The following is a 22,483-nucleotide window of genomic DNA, read 5'->3' on the forward strand; positions in this document are numbered from 1 at the left end:
GGGGCTCAATGTAAAAAGTAATTTTAAACAATTGTATCATTGGTTGAAACATAATTGGTATCCTTTATAAGCCAGGTAAGTTAGCAAGATCACTGGGAGAAGAAAATATCTCATTACAAGTATTCGGTTCATGGAATTTTATTGTCAAATAAGGCCAAGAAACAGTCTCATTACACATGAAATACTAGCAACCCGGATATTAGGAATACATTACACACTATTGTAGGCTTAGCAGTACATTTTAGTGCATGAACCATGAGAAGAGAAATTCTAGACTGTTTTGGTTGCCAAAACTGAGCATCTCAAAAGCTTTATCTTTTACTAGACAGATAAGTTTTTCAAATGCTATGTTGGATGTGCAGCACTACAGAATGCTGAGGATGGTCCAACGGTGCTAGATGATCAGATTATCTCTGTGTTTTCTGGACTCTCAATAACAAGTTTCTGGGTTGAATAGAGTTGACCAATGGTAACCTGAAATAAAACAAAAAATATTTCAGAAATGACAGGCTTAGAGGGCCAATGGGGCATTGCTTCAGCTCTGTAAGGGAAGTAAAAATGCACAACTGAGAACAAAAGTGAAAGTAGGCAGTCTGTATTCTTTCCGCAACATTGTTCGTCAGCCTCAACCCAGCCAGCAAAAAATGATAATGTATAAAACGGCCACATACTTAAATTCTCAACACAGTACTGACAATGTAAGGAAAAAGATATGCATACATATATATATATACACACAATTAACTACAGAGAAAGGAAATGCAAAATATACTTAGACAAATAGAAGGGAACATTATAAAAATTTTTTTGGGTGGAGACTAATGCACAGTAGTTGTTTGTTTATCCCTTTGGTATTCACAAATTAATTTGCCTTAAAATTAGTTGAGGGGGATAGGGTCCCCTGCACAATTTGTACATCAGTAACATATAATGGGTAGAAATAGCTTCTTGTTCATAACATGCTATTCATACCCAGGATCTCTGTGCTTTATAGTTAAGTAGTAAAACATTACAGACAATGCTAAATTGATTTTCGGAGGTTGGGGGGACTTTATCCATCTACCACTCACCCATAGCTCTCACCACACCCCTCTTCTGCAACATAGCATCCGTCCTCCTCCTCCTCTTTCCCCCATCCTTGTTAACATCATCCCTCTAGTATTCCCACCAGCTCTACCTGCTCCTTCCTGATTGCTCCCTATTCCCAGTGACCCCATCCAATCCCATCCCCTGATCTCCCTCGCACCCACTCTCATCTCCTCCCTTACTGTTCTCCATAACCTCCCCCTCTCCTCTAGCTTTTCCCACTCAATACAAGCACAGTTTAATTTCTCTCATCTGAAAAAAAACACTCCTTGACCCCATTTGCTTCTCTAACTACAACCCCATCTCCTTTTCATCTCTAAGCTCATTGAATGTGCTGTTTACAATCACTGCTTGGAGTAGTTCTCCTCTAATTCCATCCTAGACTCTCTCCAATCCATCCTCCACCCCTTGCACTCCACTGAAATCACTTTAGCCAAAGTCTCCAATTACCTCTTCCTAGCCAAATCTCAGAACCAGTTCTCCATCCTCATCCTCCTTAACTTGTCTGCCACCTCTGACACAGTCATCCATGGTCATCATCTTGAAATCTCATCCTCCCTTGGTTTCTGTGATTTTGTTCTTTTTTAGTTCTCCTACCTCTCTAATCATTCAGTGTGTCCTGGGGAGGACTGTCCCTCCTTCAACTTTGTGTGATTCCGCAGGGCTCTGTCCTGGGTTCCCTTTCTCTTCTCCCTCTGCCATTATCTCTTGGTGATCTTATCCATAAACACAAATTCAACTATTTTCTCTATACTGACAACTCACAGATCTTTCTCTCTCTCGTCCTGTCCAAAATAAAATCTTGGCCTATTCCTCTGACATCTCCATATGGATGTCTAGTGGTCAGCTCAAGCTCCACATGGCTAAAACCGAGCTCTTAATTATCCCCCCTAGTTCTTCTCTGCTTCCTCTTTCCTCTAACACAACAGACAACACTACCATCTTGCCTGTCACTCAGGCCAGTAACCTGGGTGTCATCTTTGACTAGGACCTCTCTCTGGGTCCTCACTTCCAGACTATGTCTAAATCTTGTTGATTCTGTCTGCGTAACATCTCTAAAATACAGCCTTCCCTATCCAAATGACAAATGCAACCATGCCCTGCTTATATCCATTACAAAAGTTGCTGCAATGATCATTTTCCTAGCCTGTCGCTTTGACTCCTTTGCATCACTCCACTGACCCCTCTTCTCTATTGCATCAAACACAAGCTACTTGTCATCACTTTCAAGGCCCTTCATGGCCTATCCCCACCCCTCCCTATCATCTCTCATTCACTACTGAGATGTCACCTGTGACTGGCCCAGAGTGCCAGCCTCCATCACCCACTTGTTAAATTCTTGAACAAGCAGCTTTGCTTTCTCCCATGCTGCCCCTTATGTTTGGAAGGAGCCCCCCCTTCCACCCCCTCCCCCAAATTAGCAAAGCTAACATTATCCTCCTTCAAACCCCATGGTGCCTACACAATTAGGCTGTTGGTATACCGAGACCACTGCCTGTCAATATTGTTTGATTGTTTCCTTGTACTATCCAGTATGTCTGCATCCATATGTTGTCTTGTCTCATTCTTAGACTGTAAGCTCTTTGGGTGCAGGGTGTGTCTGTACAGCACCTAGCACAGTGGGTTCATGGTCCACGAATAGGACTCCTAGCCGCTACAGTAATCCAAATAATAAACTTTCTCCCTATTATTTTATGTGTTAATTACCTTTGAGCTTGCTTTATAAACTCTGCATACAGTCCCAGTGAATCACAGCCACCAGTGGGACAGAGGGTAGCAACCAACTGACATACAGAACAGTTAAGGGATAGAGGAAGAGGAAGTTCAGGCTAAAGAAAGCAGCAGAGGCCAAGATTCTTTTTAAAAGGAGTTTAAAGTTTGGCTTCTAAATCCATATTCAGCCAACTAAATAAGTGTCCTGGTTTTCATAAGACAGGACACCCATTAGCTCCCACTGAACTATTAACGTAGGAAAAAAAAAACAGCTCAGCTTGTGGTTACTGAAGTAGGACGAAAAAGATGGCATAATTTATATAAACTATTTACACCTATGTAGAGGGTATTACATAGAATCTGATATATTACAAAGTACAATTGACTGCATTACTTGTGACAGTGCCTCAATGCAGCATGAATCTAGAGAGCAATATAAAAGTCAAAGTTCAATGTTTTAAACTTGTATTAGCTTACTTAAAAAAGAAAAAGCTAGCAGCTATTAAGTTATATTTTGCTATCCACTCCCCATACTGTCACAAATGCATCTTTGCATACATGTTGCCCTTCTGAAAAATGAACAGTCTCCTCTTGATAAATAGCCTGGTCTGAAACTTGTAAAGCACTGGATTTTAGACTGACTATTCACTGAAGGGAAGATTAATGTGTCGTTCTTAAAGGAATAGCAGCATTTCTTGCCAGCAAACATTCCACTCCCTTAGCATACAGAATTAAGTCAACAAAAGCCCATGAACAACACTGATTAACAGGGAATAGATGTGGTATATAGAGTATATGAAAAGAGAAACCGATTACGCAATTTTGGAAAAGCCATATTATTTCACAAAAAGAAAAAAAAAAGTATAGACCCCTAACAAATGTAACTTATATCAGGCAGACCACGCAACATGTGGGTTATGTGGCAGGCTGCAGAGTAGTAATTATTGCTATATTATAAACCATGCCATGACATTTAACTAAATTAATGTAGTTGAATATTTTAGGCCAAAATGTTCATACTTGAGGGGTCTAAAATTAGGCTCTGAAATCTATATTTAGGCTCTCAACTAAGTGGCCTGTTTTTTGGCAGCTCCTGCTGATTTACAATGTGCTTATCAGCATGAAATTAAATACCTAACAAGCCTTAAAAAAAATGTTTTGCAACTAACATATCTGTCCTGGAAGAAAGGAGAGTCCTTTCTACATGAACTCAATGTTGTTCATTGGCAGCTATCCTGCACAACAGGCAGTCCAACAAAGTTGGTCCAATGAAAGATATTATCTCACCTACCTTGTCACCTTGCACAACGGGAATTTTAAAGTTCTAGGACAGTATAAAGAATCTGTTTTCTTACTTACGTCAATTTGGGGGAATGGAGATTTCATCCTGCCATGAAGAAAAGCAAGGGGGATGAATTCCCAGCTGATCCATGCTGCAATTTCAGCTTTGGAGGCCTCCTCAGTTGACACAAATCCCCCCACTAACTTCAGCCTTCCCTCCACTTTGCTGAATCAGGTTTTCAAGAGGCAGCACTTACTGCTATGTCAGTGACTTCTACCAGATGGTTCAATTCAGCTTTGTAAGAGATGTTTGGTTTTAAAGTAGCGGTCTGGGGAGCTTTAAATATTAACATTTGTGTTTGTATCACTTGGAGGTGGGGGAAGGGGAAGAGAGAATGGACTGTTAAATCCCAGCCAAATCTACAATAGATGTTTTTGAGGTTAGTTAAATAAACTGGAGAAGAATTTCTCATTATAGCTTGGTCACAGGTTCAGCCATTACAACTTACTTTTTAAACTGTCAACAGATCACTCATTTTCTGTTCTGGTTTTGAGATGAGATTTGCTGTCTCTCTGAACTCATATCTAAAACTGTGCACTGCATTTTAAAAATAATCTGTGGATGCTGTCATGGATTTAAAGGCTCTTATTATATACAAGGCAAAGTTTGTTTTTTTCCCTCTCAAAAAGGTTAATTCCTCTTCTGCATGTGTCTTATATTTGGATACCAGGCCCTCCTCCTCCCTCATTTTATTAGAGGACTTTGTCAAGATCTTTGTACAACCCTGGATGGCGATGTCCCAAGGCTGAAACCTGAACTGAAGTTTTTCCTTTGTTTCAAAGGAAGAGGCAGGGGAGGTTGAGCGTCTGACTACTGAGTCAGGCAAACATCTAAGGTCTTGGCCATGTGGAGCATATTCTGTTTCCAGCACTCACTGGCCAGCCGTGCATGTAACTGCACTGGTGAAAACCTCTTATGTAGAGATGGGAAGTTGTGATTTTCACTGGCACCCCAGAGGAGTGCCACTGTGGCATGTTGTGGCTTCCTTTGCTTACACTAGGGATTCATACTGGTGGTGCTATTCTGGTGGCTAGCAACTCAGGAAAATACCCAATGTATACATGACCTAAGATTCAATATTCCCCTTCTACTCTCTTGGGGAATAAGGAAAGCTAATAAATTAAAGCTTAAAAAAAATTCACTAAAAAGTTAAAAAACAATATTTCTGCTAAGCAGAGCTCTTCTACCTGCTAGAGCCTGGAAGTGAAGTAGTGTGTTCAGGCAGGGCAGGCTTCTTTGCAGGAGGAGAATGTCAAAAATGTAGTTCTTTTCTGTTCACCTGTGGTAAGAGGTTATGTTATCCACTGTTGGAATGGCTGAATTGGATATATGAAAATCTCCATTTAAGACATACACGTTGACTCATTTTCCCAATAAATGTACACAGACACACATTTTAGTGTGCACTCAGCCCTAAACACTATGCCACTGCATCTTCAATAATCTGCCTGCACTTTGTATGATTTTCTTGTGGTTCCAGAATTTATTTCAGAATATTTTAGGTTAAACTTCTAAACCTCAGTTCTTCAACCACTGTTAGCCTTGAACTTCCAATAAGATGATTAAAACTTTGTACACCCCTGATCACATACACTTTAGACAGAACAGACACAAATTCCTTTTATACTTGCTGAAAAATTAAGATGCTCCCTCCTCCCCCCACCAATATATTCGCAGGACTGCAAGAGAGTGTTTAAACATATCAGTTTTAATTCATTAATTCCTAAGGTCCCAATAACTTCTTCTACAAAGATATTCTGTTGGCGCCGATTCTAATGAAAATGTTTTACTAGTGTTATGTTATTACCGCACACTGATTCTCACAAAGCATGCAAGAGTTAAATGGCTATTTACTGAGCTCTTTCTTCACCAAGCATGTTTGTAGTTTATACACAATGAGACATTTACTCTTTTGGTAAATGGCTGGAAGCCAATGTACAGAGGTCAATGTCACAGTATTTTCATCACAGTTCATTTACCACAAGCGATGTTTGCCTAGAAAATCCAACCATTTGCTCCACAAACCTCCCTTCAGTTTTTTTTTTCTTACCCTTTGTATAACTGGTGGTATAATTTACACTTTAGTCCTCCAAGAAAAGTTATAGAATAAAAAACATTTATGAAAGTATCTGTGGGAATAGAAGACCAAAGTGATGGTAGAGATACACTTCAGATCTGAATGAATTACTTGATGTTTAAATATTTATATAGTGCCAATAATGTGCTATGCACTTTATCAACAAGTATGATGACAGCCTCTCTACCCAAACAGTTTACAATATAGAACTGGGCCACCATTCAGTGTGATTACACAGGATTATTTTATCCTTCTCCCCAAATATTTGTAGTTAGTTTGTGTGAGGGATATATTATCTTGAAACAGTTTAATCAATGAAAAAACAAAATCAGTAAGGATGACCACAGTAGTTAGAGATGAAAAATATCTACAGCATCAAGTTCTTTCCCTTGCACATGCAAGATATAGTCCCTGACAGGATAGATCAGATATAAGATAGTATGAAACCATACTTGATTTTCCCCCCACACCAGCAGATTTGGCAAGTGCTGTAACGTAAGTAGTATGGGGCTAGGGTAAAATGGACTTTTATCAATGGGCAAAATTGACAGTAAGAAAAGGAAAGAAAGTTGCTGAATAGTAAGAATTGATTGAATCTCTCCTTCCTATAACTCCCAAACCATTCACAGATCATTTGGGTGTAGCAGAAAAAAACCAAGAAACTTTCTTACTATTCCTGGTTCACTTGAACACTGATCTCTCCCTCAATCACAGCTGGCTGCAATGATAAGAGGAGGACCTAGTGTGGAATGTTTCACAGCTATAAAAAAAGGTTTAGTAGGATAAATTTTTCTCAAAAATAATAGAATTCTAGAAGAAAAGTCTCTTAAAACAGAGTTAAGTATAAAAATATATTGTCACTGAAAACAACATTAGTAGAATGCTGTGGTTTTTAATACTCTGAAAACTAGAAATTCAGAAAACCTGTTTAAGGTGCCAACAATATCCTTAACTCTACCCACTCCAAGGAAGAGATTTTTTGTTTAGTGAGACTGTGGACCTGAAAGTCAGATGGTTACGGTTCTAATTCCAATTTTGCCAAAGTCACTTTACAGTGCAATTCTCTGAAAAGTGACTACTTTAAAAATGGCACCTTACTCAACAGTCCTGTGTATATTCAAAATGTCCATTAACTTTAGTAATTACAACATTTTTACTCTCTTAGTTCTGTAGAGCCAACACAGCTGAGAGTGAACTGGATTCTATTGTTCATTAGAGTTGTAACTGATTGGAACTTAGGAAATAATTGTGCAAAATGTCACTAGTGTCACAGATAATATAACTTGGACTGTAGAATCTATCTTATTGGTGGTGATATGAGAGAAGAAAAAAACCCAGCTTGACTCTCAGATTTGAGACAAAACTGCAGAGTTGGAAATTAGACATCTCACTTGTAAGCTGAGTGTATTTTTATGTAAACCGCTGAGTTTGCTGACAAACACAGAACTGCACAGTGCCATTTTTAGTCACTTTTCAGAGCAAAATCACACCTTTGAGAGCCGTACCTGGGAAACTTAATGGAGTACAAGAAAATATCTTTTCCCCACTGATTAATTTCTTTTATTGCCTATCTCCCTGCCTGCAGCATCATTAATGCCCATAGAGCTCCCCCAGCGCTCTTTATTTTCCATCCCGTCCCCAGCTAAATTAATGCTAATGCACTCAAAGATGTTTTGCTCCTGTTTAAGACAGTGAGAGAGGGACTCATCAGTTTCTGGATGTTACCAGCACTGCTATAGAAAGTTAAGGGAAATAATAAGCTCTGGGGACACAAACAGGACATCCAGACTTAGAGGGAACCCTTCGTGGAAAGGATATGAGGATTCAATAAACAGGAGGGAGAGCTAGCTAACAGCATTAAGAGCATGTATGTATAGGGTTCATTAGCCCTTTTCAGTTTGGGATTTTGTATCAGGGTTTGCTACTGAGAGGGGCTTACTGGCCACATTACTGATGTGTGGAGAGATCTTCCTGGGAGAAAGCATACAAACTCATGCACTACCAGAGCCCTATGGAGGAGATGGTGTGGGAGAAGTGTCTTTCAATTCTTCTGGGCCCTTTTGGCAAAGCCTTGAAGGCTTCACAGCCTTGGGCTAAGTGCCCTTCCCTAACACATGGAAGGCATTTTTCATTCTTCGCTGATGTGAGGATCATAGCGATGTAAGAGGAACATTTGGCATTTTCCCAAGCAGATCTGCCAACTTTGAAAGTGACCCAGAAACAGATATTGCAAACAATAAACAAAGACTTTTGAGTTTATACTATAACTATTAAACTACCCATGGACTATTTACAACTAAACAACTACATGTAAAACTAACATGAATGTGAAAAGGAAAGGTTGGTTCCATGACTCCGCCAACAGATTGAGAGTGAGGAATTAACAGACCATTAAAGAAAGCACGGTATTTAAATCCCTTGGTCTACAGACCGCTGGACTTGAGGGACATGTATTTTACCCCCAGCTGGTAACTACTGCTCAAAAAGGTTCTGTGGCCACATGACTATGTGTCCAGCACCTACAGCAGGGCTCTGTGGAGCCAATATTTTTGGAAAACAAGCTACTGCTGGTAAGGAGCCCCTTTCCCCCAAACTCCCTTATAAGACAGCATTTTAAAACTGTATTGTTAAAATTAAGAAAAATAAAGCAAAGACTATCAAATAACTTGAAATAACCATTAAGTTTCTCTCCCTGTAAATGTTACTTCTTGTTATTCATACGTGGTTTGAATATTAAAATTTACTGTAGATAGCATGTCTGGAATTTAAAACCAAAACCCAACATCAACTCACCCCAAGCAACTAACCATTTGCTTATGGAATAATGCAAGTAATCGAATCTGTGACATATGGGTACATTTGCTATATATTTTACTTAATTAATAAACAAATTGCATTTTAAAAAATAGCTCCCAGACATAGTTAGAATGTTTCCTTTCTGTCCACACAGGCAAAAAAGGAACCTTATTACAATAGGCACTTATTACAGTTATGTTCAAACATGGCTATTTCTCAAGCACAGGCAAGTAGAGGGAAGGGCAGACAGGGAAGGGAAATACATGAATTATCAACTCTGGGTCATTTTATTAGTCAAGACAACTAACATATAAATGAGGACAGGAGCAGAACAATGTAGAAATATGAGCAATGCCATAAGAAAAAACGGTTACCTACCTTTTCGTAACTGTTGTTCTTCAAGATGTGTTGCTCATGTCCATTCCATTCTAGGTGTATGCGCACCCAGGTACACAGTCGGAGATTTTTGCCTTAGCGGTATCCGTAGGGTCGGCTGTAGCGCACTCTTGAATGCCGTGCTCATGTGTTAGTATATTAGGCACCGCCGACTCTATGCCCCCTCAGTTCCTTCTTGCTGGCAACTCCAACAGATGGATAGGACGATGGGTAATGGAATGGACATGAGCAAAACATCTTGAAGAACAGTTACGAAAAAGTAGGTAACCGTTTTTAATTCTTTAAGTGCTTGCTCATGTCGATTCCATTCTAGGTGACTCACAAGCAGTATCCTCAGAGGTGGGCTCGGAGTTCACAGTCTAGCAGCTTGCAGTAATGCTCTACTGAAGCCAGCATCACCCAGCAGACTCGGGACAAGTACATAATGGGACATGAACGTATGGGGCGGATGTATGGCCACCCTACAGATGACCTGGATAGCCATTTGGGCTAGGAAAGCTGCCGAGGAGGCTTGCGCCCTGGTTTACTGGGTCGTTACAATCGCTGGAGGTAGCACCCTTGCCTGATCGTAACAGCAGTGAATGCAGGCAGTGATCCAACAATAAATTCTTTGAGTGGACACTGGACAACCTTTCATCCTGTCGGCCACCATGACGAACAATTGCGCCAACTTGCAGAATGGCTTGGCCCTTTCAATGTAGAAGGCTAGCGCCCTCCTGACGTCTAGCGCCTTGGCCAGGTCCATCGCCCGGCTTAGCATCTTCAGTGCTGGTCGGCCTACTTGCCCTTTGGCCGCCGGGTCCGCTTCGGGCAAAGATGACTCTACTAGGGGCTGGGACCTCATACTGCTCCCAGGAGTTGGAGGAGGATCCCTGGCTGGGCTAGGGGGTCCGACTGCAGCAGTACTCCCAGGCAGCTCTGGGGAAGGCATGTGGCCTGACACAGGTCCTTTGCCTGAAGCCCCCTTTTTCTGTGGTGCCGATGGGCCTGTTGACTTCAACTAGCTTCTTAGGCACCACAGAGGGGGAACGCTGCCATGTGGGTTCTGGTGCCAGTGATTTGTTGCGCGCTGCCGCAGAGGTGCTGGGTGTGGAGTCTGATCGAGAGGGCTCCGAGGCAGGATGAAGCGCAGCCTCCATGAGGAGGATCCCCAAGAGGATATCCTGCTCCTTCTGAGTTCAAGGGTGAAAGTTTCTGCAGATCTTGCATTTGTCCTTTCTATGGACTCCCGCAAACAGCTCTCGTGGGCAGTGGCGGATTTAGTGTTAGTGGGGCCCTGTGCACAGCTTCATTTTTGCCCACCCCTCCCCAGGACCCAGCTAAGAAAAAGAACACTCTCTCCCTCCCCTGTTTTTCATTTTTTTTCTTCATCCTCCTCCTATATTATAAGTAATATGAAGTAAATGAAAATAAAGTGAGGTACCTTGATTGTTTTTGTACTCTAACTTTTTTTTCACAGACCACTTGAAAATTGTTGAGGGCCACTTAGTGATCTTTCCAAATGTTGTTTGTACCATTAGCTAACTATTGTAAAGTGCTTTGGATAAGAGCGCTTTATTAAAAAAATTCTTAATAAACTTTCCTTGGTCCACCTGAATGGAGTTCTTGGACCACAGTTTGAGAACTTATGGTCTGGATGAAAGCTTGTATTTACATTATGCTAACGTGAAAAATGTGTACAAATAAAAAGTATAGATGACACATGAATGGAAAAATAAAAGTTAACTTCCTCTGAAGAAACTTATTCAATTTGAAAAAAAAAATAAAAAATTCAGATATCTTTGTTTCTACACTTTTTCTTTACAAAATCGTCATGTAAGTCATCGTAAGTAATATTTTGTAAAGAGGCACTTTCAATTGTCAATATTGCCGAACTTGTCAAATGCTCCTGACTCACTGTATTTCGCAAATAATTTTTAACTTGTTTCAATACAGAAAAAGAAGGTTCACCAGAAGCATTTGTGACAGGTATCATTAAAAATATTTTCAGAATGGTTTCTACATTTGAAAAGATTGACTGCAAACCGTCAAGTAAAAGTCTGTACAAATCAACTGGTGATCTTGAAGCACAGACCTCATCATTTTCAATAAAATGAATTAAATGTTTCACTTCATCTTCAAAAAGATTTGTGTCTATGTTCTCTTGGTCGAATTCACTTAATTTCTTACTGTAGCGACTTTTTGCATTTTTGTCCATACTTCTGTCAAAAAAGACGCAAAATAAATCAACAGTTTTCTTTAGAGATTCACCTCTACTCTGCAATTGCACTATTATTGTGTCACAAATAACAGTGACGGTCTCAACAATGATCTTCTCTTTCCCTTTTCAATTGATTTCATTGTCTCTAGTTTCACCAAAAAAATAACTTCCTGCTTTTTTTACGCTTCTCACCAGATATATCAAAGAAACCTATATTTTCTGTTAATGTTAGTGCCTCTGCTTCCACCGAGCTATAGTCATTTCGAACTTCCATGACAAAACTTTTAACTGAAGCTAACAATTGTGCAGCATTCAATAAATTTGTATCAACCTTTTGCAGCAATTTGCTGATGGCATTAATTCTTTGAAGTAAACAGTTCCACAAAAGAGTAAAAACAGCAATATCATACTTTTCAAACTTTTCTGCTACGGATTTTGCTTCAGTTTTCGCACGCCGTTTTTCAGAATTTGATGTGGCTAAGTCTAATAAGGTTTTTTTTAATATCATCATAGCTCATTTTCAAAGCCAAAACAGCATCTGCACGAGCAGACCACCTGGTGTCACAAATTCTTTTGACTGTCAAATGTTTTTTAATTTGTCTGCTCCAAGCGTGATTGTAGCATACTCCACCGATGCGTGGAAACTGAAAAAAGGCATACACGTTTTGAACTAAGTAAAAAAAACATGTAGATCCCGCACAAGATTCGGCTGCAGCATTGCAGATTAAATTTAAGGAATGGCTGGAAAATGGTATGAATAAAGCAGAGGTGCTTGCATTGCTCAGTCTTGCCTGTAGACCTGAATATTTTCCTGCCGTATTTGTGGCATTATCAAAGCTTTGCCCACGACAACTTTGGATGTCCAAACCTAAATTTGTAATAATTTCTAAAACAGTTGTCTCTAGACATTCAGAAGTGTGGAATTTTAGCGGGACAAAACAAAGAAATTGCTCTACAACTTCACCATTGCCTGTCACATATCTTAAAATTAATGTTAATTGTTCTAAATGGCTCACATCTGGTGTTGAATCACCTATTACGGAATAGTACTTGGCATCCTTTACTTCATCAGTGAATTGGTTTCTGACCTGCTCTGCCATTATAGTGATGAATTCATCATAGGTTAGGTGCGTTAAAAAGTTGGTCGTCTCTGAGCCAGAATACTGATAATTTTTCAAATGTTCTTTGAGAAAATCGTCAAATTCACTAAAATATTCAAGGTCGGTTAAAAAATTACCTTTTTGATTTGACAATGACTTATGTCTTCTTACAGGTAGTCCCAAAGAAGACAGCAGTTTGACCATGGCAACAACATGTCTCAGCACTTTCCTCCAATAAGAACACTCCTTTACTGAGCCTATAACACAGAATCAATTCTTCCAGATAATTTACACCTTTGAACGAACTTACACATAGCATTAATATGAGCTTTGGAAGTTTCATGATCAGCAACATGTCTTGCAACATTTCTCCAATTAGAGTGCCCATAGACGAATGTTTGTTTTCCTTTACTATGGTCAGGGAATAATTTGCAAACATAACAATAGACTGCCTTAATGGTTTCTGAAAAAAATCAACCAAATTCTCAACTTCTGTTGTACCATTTTTCTGCATCTGCAGAAAACAGGACTCATGAAGATCTTTAAATTGCTTTCGTCCTGCAACCTCATACTCTTTTCTCAAATTTTCCATATTACCTACATTTTTCGGTTTATTTAATAAGAAATATTCTATCATATCCAATTAAACAAATTTTGGCCATAATGCAATGTCTTCAGGGTAGGTTTCTTCCCTTACTTTGACAAAATTACCAATATTTTGTAGTTCCAATGTCACTTCGGAGTCCACTTGTTCAACTTTTGCCGTCGTTGTGGTATCCCCACAAGTCAGCAAGTGATCAGATAATTCAGATGTTTCCTTGCTTTGTGATGAATGTCCACTATTCAATACTTCAAGCTTTTTAAAATCAGTGACAAACTGTCTTTTTGCTTAGTTTTGTCTTCTTTGTCTTTTTGACTGCCAGACTCATTGTGTCGCTTCATTACTGCTAAAAAAACTGACTTTGATTTTAGGTAGATTAAAAATGTGTGAAAGAGCAAGGGCGTAGCCAGGGGTGGGCCTGGGACCACCCAATTAGGTTTAATGCAGTTAATCCCGCATTTTTATCAGGATCTGTAAAAATGGGATTTTGAACCATTACATACTAGTGACAAATCACGGGCACTGTTGCAAAGTGCGGGGGAGGATGCTTTTGTTCAATTGGATAGTTGGTCAGGCAGACAGACTTTGCTTGGCAAATGACGATTTCCCTTAGTTGCTGTTATGCTATTGCCGAGACAGCGAAAAAATGGCGAAGCAAAATTCTTTGCTAGACTATTTCAAAAAATCACATTTAGAGCACAGTTCGCAGAATGCAGAAAGCCTGGACCGCTATGACTTGCAACGCTTATTAAATTCAGTCATTTGTCAGATTTGTCCTGCATTCTGGGGCCCCCTATCACTGGGGGCCCTGTGCCACCACATAGTTTGTTTCACAGTAAATCCGCCACTGTTCGTGGGGGTGACTAATGGGTATTGGCCTGCTGCACGATGAGCATGGCTTAAAGCCTGGGGACGGGGCATGTCCTGCTCCGAGGTGAAGTCCCAGCTGGGACTTTTACTCCTAAACAACTACTCTAACTCTTAAATTAAAGGTTTCACTAAGTACCTATCAACTAACAACAAAGGAGACAGACCAATGGACTGTAAGAACCACTAACATTCTTGCGATGCAAGACAAGGTGCTCCAACGAACCCGTCACCAGCAGTAAGAAGGAACTGAGAGGGCATAGAGCCGGCAGCATCTAATACACCGCCGCATGAGCACGGCACTCAAGAGGGCGCTACAGCTGATCCTACAGATACCACTAAAGCAAAAATCTCTTACAACTGTGCAGATCAGTGCGTACCCCTAGAATGGAATCGACATGAGCAAGCACTTGAAGAAGAAAATAACTTCCTTTGGCTCTCCTGATTTTGTATTTTTAAAAACAATTTCCTGAAATTGTTTTGCTGAAAAATGCCATCTCATGAGGGATAACAATCTTTTCTATGAATTGCAGATGATGAGCTGAAATTAATTGATGAGTAACAGATGGTTTAACATATTAGAACACTTCTTTCTGCATTCAAATGCAAAAGCGTTTAATCCTTTTCTTTTTAACCCTATAGTAAATGTGCAGCAAGAGAGGGAAAAGCAGGATAGCCTCCTCTTGGTACTAGAATCTGAGGTCATTTAATTTATGTCCTTTTATGCCTCTTTATGATGTGTGTATTTAAAAATAGATTTTTACGTTTTTTTACATTAAAAAAATCAGGTTTGTCTATTCTGCTAGTTGTAGGAGACTCCATAGATGATTAAAGAACTGATATTTATATCAGAGAATCACACAATTTAAACTTAATTGAAAGGGAAAACTCTGAAGCCAGTTCACTTGCACCTGCATATGGCACTGGTGAATTTGGCCCCAAGCCTCATATAAAAAAAATTCCTATAAAAAAGATTATCCCCCCCAAAATTTAATGTAGAATCCAATTTTCTTTTATTAAAAATCTCTCTCCTTCTCTCTCTCTCACACACAATAGTAATGTACAATGAAAGTTGATATATGAACTAATTACTAAGACACGTCAGAATAATCTATTTACTTTTAAGATCCAGAGACAGTTATTTATAACCTATACCCAGTATCTCTCCTATTTGACTGTATTTGCCAAATGCTTATATAAAACATATGTGACAATGGATTTTATCATTGCATATTTGTTTATAAAAAGTAATAATTCAAAGTATTATTTTCCCTCCCTGAAATTAGATATACTGTGCACAAATATATGTTCAGAATGAATATTACTCACAATTTCTGTTCGTCTGTTTAATGTAATTCTGTATTCACTGGATGAAAGCAATAATTTTCTAAATACCTAATATCCATTTCTGATGTGAAAAAGAAGATACACACATCAAGTTTAACACACACTAACTTGGCCAAAAGCAGCAAACCAGAAGTTCAGCAGAGACTGTTCAGTGATTTGCCAAGTTTCAGTTTGTGTTGATGTTAAATATGTTTCAAAAACACAGACTTGTTTTTATTTGCTTAGCAAAGAAAAACATCCCTGAGCTAAAACCAAATGTTATCAGAAGAGGTGTGAGTGGGCATTTGCATACATAAGTTATGCCAATTTAGTAGAATTAGAATACTTTTGAAACATTTATGATCTTGAAGACCCTTTCCCCATTTCTGGTGATTCCATTTCTGTTTCTGTGGGAATGGAAACGGAAGTGAAGGAGAGCCAGAAGCAGAGAAGTTAGAATAGAACTCTTGTAGGTTTTTAGTAGCTGAGGCTGAGCGCTACAAATGCTGTCTTCCTTGCCAGAAGCACATTCAGGCATTTGGAGCCAAAAAAAACTGTTTAAAGCTTTCCTGCAAGAGGTAGGACAAACTATAATGAAAAAAAACTACTCCAATATGTTTTTCTCCCAATTCCTAGATGTAATGATCTAAAAGAAAGTAAACAGGCTAACAAGTCCAGACTTGCTATTTAAGTGCTAAGTATTATATTTATGTAGTTATACAGGACACCTAAGCAGCTATAACCTTCATGAGGCAATCAGATGCTGAATTACATAATACCCATTTAATGCTTGAATCAGACCTTTTGCGGTAACAACAAATAAATCGCTCAACTATTGTACCTGAACAGTCGTATGTAATATCTGTACACAGTGAACTAGGACATCAGTGACTTTTACCCTGAAATATTGATTGTTTCATAGAAACAGAGGCTGGAAATGGAGAAGTATTTCTTTTTTAAGCACCCAGAAATGTGCTAGCATCCTCACAAACAGAGACACGGCCTCTGCTCCAAATTAAATCTAACATGATGCAACAAATGAGGGTGAAATAGAGAAAGAAGAGCAGCAGAGAGATAAGGAGACAAGATTGTAGGGTCACAAAAGGCATGTGTCAATCCCGATGGTTCAGCTCCTTTATTCTTATTATTTGCTAGTTACATTTCCTTCCTTCACATCTTGTAGGCTTTTTGGCATAAATCCTTAGATACTACAGTGATGGGAGTTATAAAAAAAAATCCTAAAACTGATAGATGGAATGTGGTAAGGGAGGTGGCTTAACAAATAGGTTTTGGGAGATACTTTAAAACATAAAGGACAGCCATAGGGCAGAGGTTCTGGAGTTTGCCTGCTGGAGGGAGAAAAAGCATGGGTGCAGTTTGGAGGAAGGATGGGGCGGGGGGCATTGCCCGCCTCCCCTCCCCCCACTGCAAGCCTGGGACAGGCATGGAATTTGCCCCGGCATGTGCAGCCCGTTGGCCTGACTGGTGCTGCCCCCCGAAAATACAGAGGTCAAACTACACTTATGAGAAAAAGAGGCATCCATTGATGATGTGAAGGAGGATAATCTTTAAAACAAGACCAGGAAGCAGGTCAAATATAAACAGGGACTGAGTGAAGTTGGGCCTTAGCAGCAAGAATAAGTAGTTTAAATTTGATGCACATCTGCACAGGGAGAAGATCCATCTACAGAGAAAACGTTGCCCCTTTAAGATCTCTTCATCCCTTCTTCACTTTCCATATCTCTCTCCTTTGTTCCTATTTGCATGTTTCATTCAAAAATGAGAGAGTGTAAGAGCTGAAGCTGGGTGAAGCCTGCCTTCACAGAGCAGCTCGATTCCTTCAGAAACCCACAACTCATTATAGGCAGGCTGTCACTAAGTGACCAATCCCATCTGGGAAAAGGGAGCAGCTTACGGTAGGCTTCAATCCATTGAACATAAAATATGGAACAAAATAATCACTTGGCTGTGCAGCAGGGTATAGCAAAAACTATACAAAATATGGAGTGCCTCCAAAATATGGAGGAGGCTGGAGGTAGCACCTTTTACAAGCTCTCAGATAACACGATGAAGAATGCAGTATAACAGGTACTCAGATAAAACTGAGGAGTGTAATGTAAATGCCTAGATAAATTATATACAGAAGAACCTGTGTGTTCGAATACCAATACAACAAGATTAATGAATGACAATGGGGATGCCTTGCTTTTGTGAATTTGCCTATTCATCATTTTATTCAAATAATACATTTGTATATATTGTAAAATACATCCTAATGTATTCTGCACTGTGACTAGTTGAATACTATATGAAAATACAGTCACAGTACATACACATCCGAAGTTGGCATCCTAACAGGAAAATGATTCAGCCCCAAGTAATGTCTCTCTAGATCATTAATTATGACAGACTATTTGGGAATGAAACATTGAACAAAATCCAGTCTTTGGGGATTTGTGTAAATAAATAATAAATATGCTTATGCTTTTGGAGAAGAGAGAGAAAGCACTCTCATTTCATAGCACTAAAAGGCATTCACATACGGTGAGCCACTATGGATCTGAAAGGAACTGGCACTTTCACAGTGAATAGCACTCAAAATTTAAAGACTTTCTTTTGACAACATTTCTATTTGAAGTCAGATATTAGAAATGCAGTGTACTGGAAGGATCAATTTCTCTATCCTTTTCCTCACTCCCTTCTATGTGATAAAAGGAGGAATCTGATTGCTGGTGAGGGCTGCAAACCTGAGCTATGAAGTCCATTCACACAGCAAAACAGGCTGCATGATGATTTGTGTGGAGTCACTGTCATCCAAGGCATTTTCATGACTATGTTTTATTTCTCCTCTTACCTCAATTTTACTGCATACCTTATATTTATATTCATCCCTGTCTAGTTTCAGGAAACATCTGTAAAATACCCCATTTTGGGGGTTATCCCAAACCTTCTCAACTCATGAAACACAGCTGGCCTTGAAAGTCTCCACAGAACCCACATGTGAACTGTTCACTGTAGAACATCGTATCCCCCTTAAGTTTTAATGTGTCCCCATTCAACAACACATAGGACAATCTGATTATCCCAAACAATAAAAGACTTTAAAATAAGTTTAATAACTGTTTCTTCCGCATCCAGAAATGCTGCTTTATTTCCACTCCAACAAGAAATATCTGAAAATGCCTTGCATCAAATAGATCTGGGCATAGTTTATGGATTATGATGACTACAAAGCAATTACATTTAGTTTATCCTCAAAAATGTGGTAGGCATAGCAGCATGTTTATGACAGTAATAAAATATCTTCATCATCACGGTCCAATCCTGCCGTCATTGAAGTCAATGGGAGTTCTGATGATCCAACGCTTATTCAGACTTCTCTGATTCAATATGAATTAAAATAAACTTTAATTTCATTTTCACGTCATTTTTAGGAAGTGAGGGGCATTAATATTGATGGCTCTTCACAGCAGATAATTACAGTACTTAGAACATGTTCTTGTGTATATCCCCTCCCCCAATCACACACACAAAAAACTGTACAGTGAGACAAAATATTTTTTTTTTAACAAAACCCCACAAATACATAAGAAGTGGAATGAAAGCTCAAACAGCACACAAATAATATTGGGTGCAATCCTCCAACATATTCGCACACTCACTTCTTATTGAAGTCAGTGGGAGATGAAAGCACTCAGCTTGTTGAAGGATCAAACCCATAATCCAATAAATAGCATACAGGTAACAGAAATATACCTCTACCCTGATATAACATGAATTCGGATATAATGCGGTAAAATAGCGCTCCGGGGGGCGGGGCTGCTCACTTCGGTGGATCAACGCAAGTTCAATATAATGTGGTTTCACCTATAACGCGGTAAGATTTTTTGGCTCCCGAGAACAGCGTTATATCGAGGTAGAGGTGTATAGAGTACAGCAGAACCTCACAATTACGTACACCAGAGTTACGAACTGACCAGTCAACCAGATACCTCATTTGGAACCGGAAGTACACAATTAGGCAGCAGCAGAGACCAAAAAAAAAAAAAAAAAAAGGCAAACACAGTACAGTACACTGTGTTAAATGTAAACTACTAAAAAAATAAAGGGAAAGCAGCATTTTTCTTCTGCATAGTAAAGTTTCAAGCTGTATTAAGTCACTGTTCAGTTGTAAGCTTCTGAAAGAACAGCCATAATGTTTTGTTCAGAGTTACAAACATTTCAGAGTTATGAACAACCTCCATTTCCGAGGTGTTCTTAACTCTGAGGTTCTACTGTATACACTACAGAATTGTTAGATTTCTATATGGTTAAACAAAATGATTAACCGGGGGTGGGAGGGAGGGGGTATGTGAAAGCTACTGACTCAACAATCGTGATAGGTTCATGTTGCCTTTACTTAATCAGCTTCTAAATAAAACTAGTATAAGCATATTTAAGGCAAACGTATTTCCTTTCAAGAAGAAACTGTTTGCTAGTTTTATTTCTGGTGGTGCAAGTAATTATTTAATAACTAAACTGAAATATCTATTTAAAAAAAAAAGAAGGAAACATTTAGATTTAATTTTAATTGTCTTGAATCTTATCTGACAAACTCACTATACATAAAAGGTAAGAAAAAAATCCAGGTAGCCCAAGAAACCATTATTTGTTGCTAGAAATTCACATTCTCTGTCTTTCATGACTGGCATCTAAGCCCCTAGAATATTTCACAAGAAACATTTTGTGTCAATATTGATGATGGCATACTCTGAGGACAAAGATATGCAATGAGCTATCAATTATTATAGAAATGTGTGTGTTTGCCAGAAATTAATTTGGGCACACGCATAAAATCCTGAGCAAGATACAGAGACCCATAATGGAATCTCTTTAAATAAATACACTTAAAAAAAATCTTCTGCTTGTTATGTATTTAAAACTTCACATTGTTCTACTCTGTGATCATCTGTGCCTCTTTTATTATAGAACAAGACTACCATTTATTACCAGGACACACAACAAAGGCTTCTCACTATGTAGGAGTAACAAAAACTTTCAAAGTTTGTTTAAAAGAAAAAATAGTCAAGAATCCTCCTACAATATATACGCTTTTCCAAAATCTAGGGCATTAGAAACTCCCCTTTTTCCTTTCTTCAGAAAAGTTGAGGCCTGGATAGAGCCAGAGATTAAATTGGATTTTAAAACGTAATACTACTTATAAAGTTTCAGTCACTCTCTCTCTCTCTGGAGTAATGTTGCTAAACCAAACGTCCCTTTCATATTTAATTACAAGTTTGGGCTTTTCCCAATGCAGATTCAAATTCTCTCTCGACATATTACAAAATTAAATTAGAAAAAGAAAAAAAAAGAACTAGCATTGTTTGTCTTAAGAAAATACAGACTCTAGCCATCTTCCCGTTTCCAAAGCTGAGGCTTGCGTTAACTCATGAAGACTCTGACAGATTTGTATCTTTAAAAAAAAATTATGTCTGTAAGGGTCTCCATTCAAATATTTTCAGATCAAATCACTGCTGTTGTGGCTACTACAGTATTTGGCTGATCTGCAAGTATGTTAGGAATGAAATCAAGTTTAATTTCAGTGTAAAACAGACTTCTTTTTTCGGTGAAAACCCTAACAGATTAACAAGCCCTGGTCATCTGGTCCCTACATATTCACACATGAACAATTTTCTTCTTTATCTGGATTTGCATGATGTATGTGAGATGATTTTCTTTGCTCATCTTTCACTCTCATTTTAATATTACTAAATCCTATTTCTGAAAAATGACATGAGCCAAAATGTGCTCTTCAAGCAGAACTAAAGAGTAAAACTTTGGAAAACGGATCATATCCTTACTTTCATGTTCTCAGACAGACACAGACTCAGGTAACCTCATTTACCCCTTTGGAACTAAAGACTGTCATATTTGGAATTTCCATTAGGAAAAAAATAGTGCCTGGGGTTTCTAGAAGTTATCTGTATATGTAAGATTCTTCAAAATCCCAAACAAGGAACTAATGAAAAGAAGATACATCTGTAGAACTCAGGACATCAGTTCAAAACCAGACCGGGGTTAAAGACTAAAAGTTGTCACCATATGATGACCGTATTCTGGAGGATGTGAGATGACTTTGCTGGTCTCAGTCCAGTTCCCAAAGACACATGCCCACATCTCAGAAAGCATTACTACAATTGTCATGCTTTATTGGCAGCCTCAGCAGAGGCCAATGACTTGATCAACATGGAAACTGAACTGTCTTCTCACTTCCTGAGACACTCCAGGTCAGGGAGGTGGCACCTGCGCATTTATCTATCTTCTATCTACGGTACTCATATGAACCCACAAGCTGCAATGTCCTCACAACACCCTTGTGAGGAAGAGATTATCTCCATTTTACAGAGAGGAAACTGAGGCACAGAGAGACTAAGTGACTTGCCTAAGATCACAAAGGAAGCCTGTGGTGAAGGCATGGAGGATGAACCTGGAGTCCTTAGCCCCAAGGAACCAAACTAGCCACTAGACCATTCTTCACTGAGGGAAACTTACACTTGTCCTGTTCTATATCTGTTCCATGCATAGATTACTTCATTTTCCAGTGCTGTCTTCCCAGCTCTTTTCATGGACATTAAAAAATTTAATGAGAGAAAAAATAACTATTTGCAAATCCTCCAGCTTTTGAGCATGGAGATGTCAGTGTTTATGTGGATATAGGGTATAAATTATATTAACATGAGTAACTGGAATAAACTATAACAGCACTTTTTCTTCAATTTTTTGGCTGCAATTAAATTGTTGGGTTTTGCACAGCTGGTTAGAGCTAATTCTGTACAAGGAGTTCTTTTGGATAGTGTAGGTGGGAAACATTCAGTGATTGGTTTAATTAGTCTTTCCTCTCTTTGGAAGAGCAGAGGGTAAAAGAAGAGGGCTTGTGTCAGAGAGAAATACAGCACAGGGAAAGACTTTTTATGAAGGTTGCCCTCTTCACTATACTGGT

At 38.9% G+C, this 22,483-nt stretch overlaps 1 protein-coding gene across 1 annotated transcript in view; it reads right to left on the reverse strand.

Annotated features, from left to right (window-relative positions):
- Positions 1–345: 345 nt before the first annotated feature.
- LOC113407914 (LYR motif-containing protein 4-like) overlaps positions 346–22,483 on the reverse strand; it is a 123,977-nt gene continuing 101,839 nt past the window's right edge. Inside the window, exon 3 of the mRNA XM_026658822.1 lies at positions 346–474. Within this exon, the coding sequence (XP_026514607.1) occupies positions 403–474 (72 nt within the window). The 3' untranslated portion in view covers positions 346–402. The remainder of the gene's footprint in view (positions 475–22,483) is intronic.

The sequence above is a fragment of the Terrapene carolina genome, unplaced genomic scaffold (assembly GCF_002925995.2).
Source record: "Terrapene carolina triunguis isolate 2854851 unplaced genomic scaffold, T_m_triunguis-2.0 Scaffold55, whole genome shotgun sequence".
Taxonomy (NCBI): Eukaryota; Metazoa; Chordata; order Testudines; family Emydidae; genus Terrapene; species Terrapene triunguis.